Source organism: Pituophis catenifer, unplaced genomic scaffold (genome assembly GCF_029215685.1).
Source record: "Pituophis catenifer annectens isolate HBS135680 unplaced genomic scaffold, rPitCat1.0.hap2 SCAF_8, whole genome shotgun sequence".
Taxonomy (NCBI): domain Eukaryota; kingdom Metazoa; phylum Chordata; class Lepidosauria; order Squamata; family Colubridae; genus Pituophis; species Pituophis catenifer.
Genome location: NW_027256888.1, coordinates 56169634 through 56179912, shown reverse-complemented (window position 1 = coordinate 56179912; position 10279 = coordinate 56169634). Strand labels below are relative to the sequence as shown.

General features: G+C 39.5%; 1 protein-coding gene across 1 annotated transcript in view; it reads right to left on the bottom strand.

Annotated features, from left to right (window-relative positions):
- Positions 1 to 2141: 2141 nt before the first annotated feature.
- Positions 2142 to 10279, bottom strand: part of FHIP1A (FHF complex subunit HOOK interacting protein 1A) — a 45910-nt gene continuing 37772 nt past the window's right edge. The window contains exons 9-11 of the mRNA XM_070948776.1: positions 7314 to 7492; positions 6901 to 7039; positions 2142 to 2407 (exon numbers count right to left, since the gene is read on the bottom strand). Of these exons, the coding sequence (XP_070804877.1) occupies positions 2142 to 2407; positions 6901 to 7039; positions 7314 to 7492 (584 nt within the window). The remainder of the gene's footprint in view (positions 2408 to 6900; positions 7040 to 7313; positions 7493 to 10279) is intronic.

Here is a 10279-nt window from a genome sequence, read left to right as displayed (position 1 = left end):
AATTACAAACTCTCCCTGCAATTATTAGTTCTTCTAAATATAATTTAAAAACAGATGAAAATAATTTTTTCCCAGCTTGGTCTTTATGCCCATTTTTTTTCACTTGTTCTAAAATAGCTTCTCTTTTCCACCAATGGAAAAAAAACGAAGGCTTTCAATTGTTGGGCCACTTATTGCTCAAAGTTAGCTTCACCACTGGAAGGACAATTACTCTTACTAGTGCAAACTGGAATGCAGCTATAATATACCAATTCATCATGTCTGGACTCTTCTAATGACTCTCATTACTCAAAAAAGAAAATGTTCTTAAGGAATTCTACACCAATTGTAACAGGTTGCACTGTATATATCCCAGAAAACAATTGTTTTTTTTTTTCTAATTCTAGTAGAGCAATATATTAAAGCCATGTCTATAAAGTGCCATCTTGCAACAGATCAGTGTACATCAAAAAGATTTAACCAACGTACGAATGTACCACAAAGATTTTCTTGAACCAAATAAAATTTCATTAAAAACCATTTGGAAATTTACCATTTTCATTTTTTTTTAAACTGACTTACAAAATATACAATCACAATTTTTAGGAATAATTACATTCCTAAGACTATTAAAACCTTTGCTTTTTAGCTTGTCAACAAAAGTTTACAAACATTCTGCAAAAAAAAAAAAAAAAAAGTTTACAGCTTGCATAGAAATATTTCACCGTGTGCAAATTTTATTAAAATAAGGCTTGAGTTTTTTTTTTAGCAGCAATCTAATTTTTTTTTTAAATGCCAAGAAATGGCAAGAAAATACTCTGCAGTCTGCACTTAACATCCAGTTACTGTACTCATTTAATCTAAATGTCAAAGAAGTCAACAGCTTAGAGCAGGGGTGTCAAACTCTAGCCCGTGGGGGTGCTTAGATCTGGTCCATGGGGCTGCCCTGGAAACAGTGAAGGATCAGTCCATGGTTCCTCTGCCAGTGAAAACGGAACTTGCGAGGGCTGTGCACAGCCCTCCCGGGCTCTGTTTTCACCTGCGACAGCCCAGCAAAAATGGAACCCATTCGGCCCCCCGAGGTCAAACACAACCAGGGATGAAATGCTCCTGGTTCAGACTGGATTGCCTGATCCGGTAGTGATGGCAGCGGGTGGTTCGGAGAACCAGTAGCAAAAATCCCTGGGGCCTCCCCATGCCCAGCTGACCCACGCGATCATCAGAGGCTTTTTTTTTTTTTTTTTACTTTTAAAAGCATTTTTTTCGGCCGAAGAGATTGTAGAAAAAATTCTTTTAAAAGTTAAAAAAAAAGCCTCTGATGATCATGCGACTCAGCTGGGATCGTCAGAGGCTTTTAAAAGCATTTTTTCCACAACCTCTTCAGCGTAAGAGGTTGTAAAAAAATGTTAAAAGGCTCTGATGATCCTAGCTGAGTTGCCCCATCGTCAGAGGCTTTTCAAAGCATTTTTTTACAACCTCTACAGTCAAAGAGGTTGTAGAAAAAATGCTTTGAAAAGTGAAAAAGAAAAAGTTGGCCACGCCCACCCAGTCACATTACTCCACCACCACCAAGCCATGCCCACAGAACCGGTAGTAACAAATTTTACATTTCACCACTGAACACAACCTGATATAGCCCTCAATGAAATTGAGTTTGCCCCCCCCCGCCCCCGGCTTTAGAATACCAGACATGTCCATAGCGTAAGGCAACATGGTACGTGTTCAGCACCACCATCTGCTTTCAGCAAATCACAGGCTTAGACTGAATCCATTTGGATTCACAAGTCTAATCCCTGCTAAGGTAGAAGATTGGAGAGAAGATTGCTAGTTTCCCTTTCAACAGTGATCGTCTTATTGGATTGTCATGCTGGACTTAATGAATCTTTGCAAGAAAGAGAGAGATAAAAGATTTTTACTTTGTTTGTATAACTCTTATCTTTCTAACCCGGAGAGTCACAACAGCAAAGTTTAAAAGAGAAAACCTGAAAGTCAGCCAAATCAAGGACATAAAAGTATTGGCTTCATTACTAATCAATTTCTTATGAAAATGAGACACAACCCAAAAAGTAACAACTTCTCCTGAATCAAGTAATACCAGGAATATGGAGTTCAAATTTGTTTCGTAAGTAGTTCTGCATTTAAAACAAATGTGAGCACATATTTTAAATGTTTTGGAATGGGTAGTAATCCTCAAGGTCAGCCAATACTTTATAGGACAGAATCGAATGTTCCTGTGCAAGAGCTGCTAGTTCCTTGAGAAACTCTGGGAAGAGGGCTGCCGCAAGGATGGTGTTTGGAATGTTAAAGGGAACGTTGGGAAGACCAGAGCCTTTTCTTGCTTTATTTCCCAAGTAAGTCTGAAGGAGGGCTTGGGATGCCTCTGAGAGGTTCTTAACCTTTTCTGTGACACTCTTCTGCTGTCCATTGTCTGCAAAATAAAAATAAAAATAAAAAAGTAAAATGCTTGAAATTACTTTAAATGCACATGCAGTGTTAGAAGTTCTAATAAAAAGTATTGGGTTATTTTTTACAAGATGTTTAAATGTGTTTTGAGATCATTATTTTAAGTTTCATAACCAGCCTCACAATACAGGTCATCAAAACTCTTATTTTACTATTAGGAAAACTTGACTTATCTTTTGATAAATGGGCTTGTCAACCAAGATTCTTAAGTGTGGAACATCACAACATGCAGAGTTTATATTTATAAGCAATGTGGCAGTATCAATAACATGAACCAGCCATTCTAATTCTGGATATTATTTAGGGCAATGTAGTGGGAATTTTTCAGGGTCCTAACAGGTGCATTTCATGTAGTTCTGCTCTTGTGTCCTGCAACTTAAATTAGTGACATGAACATGAAATATAAATCTTTTATATTTATGTACAAAATTGATCGTTTGGGGAAGAAAAAATTCATTTTCCCAATAAAAATGATCGCCTCATGATAACTTTATGGTCATTACAAACAGTCTTAACAAAATAAAGAGTTGGAAGGGACTTTGAGAGGTCTTCTAATCCAACCTCCTGCTCGAAGAGGAACCCTATACCATATCAGACAAATGGTTGCCTAATCTCTACAAATGGTTGTCCGATTTCTAGGCACAGTCTTGTGACAAATTAATTCTCTCCTAATTGGTACTATCTGTGTTGATGACATCTGGCTATAGGTATTGTAAATTGTAACTATGAGGCATTAGTCAGTGATTCCTAAAAAGCTGCTACAAAATGAGAGTGTGAGCAGCAAAAAGAGATTCAGCTTGCAGATTGACCAGAAAAATCAGGGAAGACAAATGATGAAGGCTACAATAAAAGTATATGTAGCTGGAATTAAAAATATGTTTCTGTTTAAAATATCTTGAATATTTTAAAGGGAAAAATAATCCAAACTGCCTGACAAATTCATTGGATGTTGGGGGTTGTTCATACTGCATGTGTTAAATATTTTGGAGATAGATGAAGCAGGGCTAAAAATATCAAAGCAAGCATTTGGTCCATGCCTTGGGGGACACATAAAAAGAGTGGCCACAATTCAAAGGAAAGGCATTAGGCATCTATTTTTCTTTCACAGAAGACTTTAGAAGTCTTGCAAAATAGTTCTGAAAACTATAATATGATGTCAAAAATCTTCTGGTTAACTCAGCCTACTGAAACCAGATTTGTTTGAATCCTAGTCTCCATATGTTGGGTTTTATATTCAAACTCCAGGGAACAACTACCATATCTCCTTGCAGCCAGTTACTTAATGTATATCTCACACGATTCACTAATTATGTGGATTAGACAATGGTTATAAAAGATACCAGAAGATATTAGGAGAGCAATCAAAAATGAAGAAGTATTTAAATTAAAACTGGAAGAAAGGAAAGAAAGAAGGTCCCAACTGCTTCTTATTAACACTGAAGCAAAGCTTACAATGAAATCAAGGAGCAAAAAAAAAAAAAGGTAGACTATTCTGGAAAAAAATAAAGAAACCACTTTACCCGTTCTACTGTTAAGCAATTAGTCACTATGGTTACTGTTCTCATCAGATTCTGAAAAGTCCCCTTATCCCTGAACGCAGCCACTAATGAAAATTCCTATCTACAACAGCTATAGAAGAACAATCCTCTGACACAAAGATTCTAGCAGAATGCTAATCAAGGCTTGGTGGGGTTAAAAAAGTTCGGTCCACAGAATGCAAGTATGCTATTTTTCTAAAAGACTCCTCAGTATCAATTCCCTTGAAACATATTTTAGAGACCTTTTCAGGTCAGCGTTCCAATATTTGAGGGGTTGTCTCAAAGAGGAGGGGGTCAAGCTATTTTCCAAAGCACCTGAAGGCCAGACAAGGAATAATGGATAGAAACTAATCAAGGAGAGATTCAACCTAGAAATATTCTGACAGTGAGAACAATCAACCAATGGAACAGTTTGCCTTCAGAAGTTGTGGGAACTTCAGCACTGGAGGCTTTCAAGAAGAGACTGAACTGCCATCTGTCAGAAATAATGTAGGGTCTCTTGTTTGGGAAGGGGGGTGGATTAGATGACCTACAAGGTCCCTTCCAACTCTTTTAATCTTAATATCCATGGCCCTGAAGAGGGAAGCTCCCTTTATTCACCCTGTCTTTTCATGAATTTGATTAAAGGTAATATATTATTACATTTTATGAAAGTAATTTCATCTGCACAGAATTGTTTATTCTTAACCTATAATGAACCAAACAGCAGCAATGATAGGAATTAAATCCAACTTTTAATTAACTCTTCCAGCCTTTATAATTGGAATCATTTCCCTGTTTTTGTCTTCTATATTAAAAATTCAGCTGAATTTCATAAAGCAATTTATAATTTGGGACATGACTTTTCAGATTAAAGTGGGTTCGTTAAAAATTAGGGTCGAGTTACCACTAAGATATGCTCTATATGGAAGATGTATGAGAGTCAATAGAAGCTTCCTGACCTACTCCAATTTACATACAAAACTGACAATTCCATTCATATAAATAGTATGTGAATTGCATTCCATTTACTTCTTTCACATCTGTGCTAATTGGCCTTCTTCTTTTAAACTCATTCCATGGCCATTGAAGTATTTACATTTTATCACTAGGGGAGCATACATGGTAAGCAGCTGATCTAGTGCAACAGTAACCACATGCCTAGGTTTGCTGTGGGAATAAAATTAGAGCAGATATAATACTCCATATGTAGCTAGATATACTGAAAACATGTTTGTCAAACATTACAATGAAACATGAAAAGGAACAACACTCCCAGTATATTAAGGAATGGTTAGAAAGAGGATCAAGAAGATGCTTAGAAAATTAGATAATCATGTAAAATGTTTACATATGGCATCTCAATTTCAATTACAAATTATAAACCAGTCATTTGTCAAATAAATAATGATGTAACAAAATCCTACAGACCAAAGTTCAAAAAACAGTTTGGTACAAGAGATCCTAAAAGAAATAAACCACTAGCTTATACGGAGATTTTTTTTCTTCCTGAATTACTGTTAAACAACTCTTGAGCAATATTCACAATAGCGTTATTTACATAAAATTATCCAGTCATTTTATGCAAGTATCCCAGGTCAAAGTGGGGATGCGGAAAACGATGATTATCTTCTCCCTAGAGCAATGCATTTTTTGTTTTATTAGCCTACAAATTGTTGCCATAAAAGTTGACTAATATGCTAGAATTGACAACAGTATAATCAAAAGGCAGCTGCAATAGGAAAATGTTGTCTCATATGAAATCACCTAACCTTTTCTGCCCTAAAGTGTTTATAGCTAGATTTATTTTTATCACAGATCATTCCACTTGACAAAGTGCATTCATGAGATGTTAGATTTGCTCATCTCTGACAACAATGCATAAACTGCAGAACCTTTTACTACTAGAATTTCCAAATGAATGTTTGGAACTGCTCTGCCCATCATATAGCCTTGCTAAAAATAAAGCGACTTAAAACAATATTTTAATAATGGCTGTTACACCTATAGATGGGAATTATTTTGAAAAAGCTGTGCCATTTTAAAATAACAACAATAATAGCAGTCTTGCATAAATAAATGCAATCAATTGCATAAATAAATAAAATTATAGGTGTATAATGGTCTTACCTTCTTGAGAGAAAAGTAGGGTATCAGGAAAGGTAAGACTACAGCTAAGTTGCACATTTATTTTGCATACACAAAGTTTCAGCACTTTGTCGTTCATGAGGACTGAGAGTTACCGGTTGTTGTTTTTTCTGCTCTAGTTTCTTTGGGACATATGGGTATAGCAGTGAACATTCAATTATGCTAAACCTACTTTAGGGTTTATGATACAGGTTTTATGTAGCTCTACATAATTTAGTTATGTAGCTCAACAGTTGGAAAATTATGCCACCATTTCTAAGCGGTTAGAAAATATTAGGGAACTCAAGAAAAAAGGATTATTCTCTGATTTTCCACCATTAAGATAAACTGATAGTTCAAGCTGACACACGTCCTAGCCATCTAATTTACCTGCCAGCTCTGGTCAAGATCAGTGGTGGGTTGCCCCCGGTTTGGACCAGTTCTATAGAACCGGTAGTAAAACTGGCGGGAGGCTCCGCCCACCAGCCCCAACATCATCAGGAAGCTTCTGTGCATGCTTGCAGAAGCTTCCTGATGATGTTGGGGCTGGTGAAGCAAGCACGCGAGCGCAGCCCCATTGCAAACCGGTATTAAAGGTAAGTAGAACCAACCCTGATCAAGATGAACCGAACACTAGATTGGTAAACAATGCCAACTATCTTTACCTAAAAAGAATGGTGGGTAGGAAAATTCACAAAATTAATCCTAACAATTATCTAGAATAACCTTGCACTGTATATAGTTTATTTTCCATTTATTCAATTCTTATTAAAGCCAGAAAAAAAATGTTTAATTGATCAGGAATGATTATTACCTTTATTTAATGATTCTAAAGGAACATCCAGGGCATCTACTCGTAAAAGCAGGTACTTTTGTGCTTGTATCAAGAGAGCAGGGAAATCTTTTTCAATGGAAGCAAACTGCTCAATTTTATTCTTTATAGATGCCAGCACCTGACCAAGAATAAAGTAAAATAAATAAATAGCACCTGTACAGCTACAAATACATTTATTTACTAAATTATGACTGAATTATGTACTTTGTCCTTAATAACTCATCATACTGTGATATTTTACATTCTCTTGATTTAAACGATTACATTTTAACAAATCAATATTAAGATATCGCTCTTCAAAAACTGAAGGAAAAACTTAAATTTTTTAAAAATGATAACTGCTGCACTTTAAAGTGAGTTTTAAAAGATTTCTTTTTAGTATTAAATAATACCTGGTACAGAGACCGCACACTAGGCTGAAATACCATATTTGTATTGAGCAAAAAGGAACGAAGAAGAGGTTGTGGGTAACTGGCCAGATGAGTAATTATTCCAATGAGCAGCAAATTCACATGCAAGGAGTTTTCCAACATGTTTTCCAGTTTTGATAGCACCACGCTGATAAACGGGCCTGCAGATTTAAAAAGCAAAATCAAAACAAAGCAGGTTTTTGAATCGTTAAGAAAGGAGAAGAAAAGGAAAGAGGAGTTTGTGAGATCTGATCCAACTCATAGCATCAACATATTTTATGATTTTATTTAAAATTAGCAGCATTAGGCCAGTTATTAGTTTCGTTTGCAGGTGTACAAATTCAAACAGTAATTACAGCAGGTAAGCAACCGTTAATCAGGCTGCTTTCCTTTCTTTCAGCTCTCTTGCCTCTTCTTCCGCTAAGGAGCAGAACTGCAAGAAAAAGAGACTTGATTTATTAGCATCTGGCCAAGCATTTTTAAAATGAATTGCCTTTCCACTGGATAGGAGTGCAGCCCAGTGCATTAACAAAATGTATGCATTGCTATTTCTAGACTCCTACTTAGTGTTAAAAAAAAGAAGCATTGACTGGTATTGGCTGGCATCGTCTCTCTCAAGCTGGCAGGATATGATTTCTCCCTTACCCCACTTTCCACAGAAGCCATATGCAAGGAGTAGAAGCATCCCTCATTGGTACTTCACCTTCAGTCCTGAAACCCCCAATCAACCCTTGTCTAGCCTGGTGTTGTGGCCCACCAATGGCCAGTGGAGCTGGCAGCAGAGTCAGACAGTGAGGAGGTTGGGGAGGAACATGGGCCAGTCCTGGAGGTTGGGGAAAGCTCAGACGAGGGCTCTGAGTCGGAGGCAGAGAGGGAGATAGACAACAGCAAGGCAGAGGAACAGCTGGAGCCCGTTCCCAGTATGCGCATGCGCAGAGCTGCCGTAAGACAAGAACAACTCAGAAAGCAGGGTCGACTTGGGAGTAAAGACACACCTTGGAGATGATTGGCCCCTCTCATAGGAAACTAAAGAGGAGCGAATGGGAAGGGGTTTTTTTTGCAGGAAACAATTCGTTCGGTTGTTTCAACAGTGGAAAATTCTGTTCGTGACTCTTAGAGACTCTGTGCCAAATTTTGCCTTACTCTGCATTTGAAAACAAGTTACATGACAGCTTGCCAAGTGAGATAAGGCAGTGGTCCCCAACCTTTTTATCGCCGCGGCCCGCTGAGCGCGCGCAGGGGTGGGGCCGCGGCCCGCTGAGCGCGTGCAGGGGTGGGGCCGTGGCCCGCTGAGCGCGCGCAGGGGTGGGGCCGCGGCCCGCTGAGCGCGCGCAGGGGTGGGGCCGCGGCCCGCTGAGCGCGCGCAGGGGTGGGGCCACGGCCCAGGAGCCTTTGCGCAGGCCCATTGCGCACGGCCCAGGAGCCTGAGCCTTTGCGCAGGCCCATTGCGCACGGCCCAGGAGCCTGAGCCTTTGCGCAGGCCCATTGCGCACGGCCCAGGAGCCTGAGCCTTTGCGCAGGCCCATTGCGCACGGCCCAGGAGCCTTTGTGTTGAAGCGTTCCTGTCCCCCGGCCGCTGCGCGGCCCGGTGCCAGGTACTTCACGGCCCGGCACCGGTCCGCGGACCGGGGGTTGGGGACCACTGAGATAAGGTGTGTTGATAAATATTCCTTTGAAAAACTGTTTGAAAAAGCCTTGCTGACTGTGAATGACAGTAATTTGCAGTCGCGTAAATAAAAGAGGTTTTGTCGGGACCAAATTCTGCTTCCTGCTTTTTAAGGAAGCCTAGGTCAGAACATCTGGGTCCTCCTGAAACCAAGGATCCTTCAGCAGCCAATATTGTCTAGAATCTATTGGGGTGGGGGACGGTTGGCAGTCATTCCTCTGGGCGTTTCCAAAAAGTCTTATGTCCCTGGTTCCCTCCTTCCTTTTGCCAGCACAGCAGTTGATCTTTTTCGGTGAGAAAAGATGTTACCCAATGAATTTCTTTGGGTGAATGTAAGACAGGATAACAGACAGCCCTAGGGTGTGACATGCTGTTACAGGAGCTCTGATATTAAAAATTGGATTAAGAACCACAGCCATAGGGTATTCTGCATTTCTCTTTTTCAACAAAAAGACAGGAACTGATGGCATTACAACTGGTACATTTAAGGCTAATATGGAATACATATGCCTGGGCAGAGGATAGGGAGCATATACTGAACAGTGTATAATCATCATCATCATCATCATCATCATCATCATCATCATCATAACTTTATTGTCATTGTACGTGTATACACAGTATACCCATACAACATGCTGCCTGTCCCAGTGTACAACAATATGACTTCGCAATAAGCACAGCTGCTCCAAAAACAAACAAACAAACAAAAAAAGAAAAGAAATATTTATAAAGAGACGGAGAATTCCAATACTGTTGTAATTTCCCCTTTATTTTCTTCCAGATTTTAAATGGAGAGGGGGGGTGGGAGGGAGAGAGAAATCCTCCTATCCTATTTCTCAGGAGTTGAAGTATCAGTGACATTCTGAATTTAGCAACCCTCCAAATCGAGGTCTCTTCTCCCGTTGTCTTCCCACGCATTCCAAGTAATTGTTGCCCCTGGAAAATATAGCTTTCAAAGAGATAAAGTAAATTATAGCTTGGCCTATACCAGTGTTGGCGAATCTTTTCGGCACTGAATGCATGTGCACGTTGGGAAGATGATCTTCCAGTTTCCGGCGTGCGCATGCATGCTGGCCACCTGGTCTTCCTGTTTCTGGTGCGCATGCATGCATGAAGATGAGCTGGCCAGTGTGCATGCGCTAGCCAGAAACTAGAACAGCAGCAGCCCGGTGCGCGTGTGCACACCGGGAAGATGATCTTCCAGTTTCTTGCACGCACATGCGCACTGGCCACCTGATCTTTCAGTTTCTGGCTCACATGCATGTGCGAAGACCAGCTA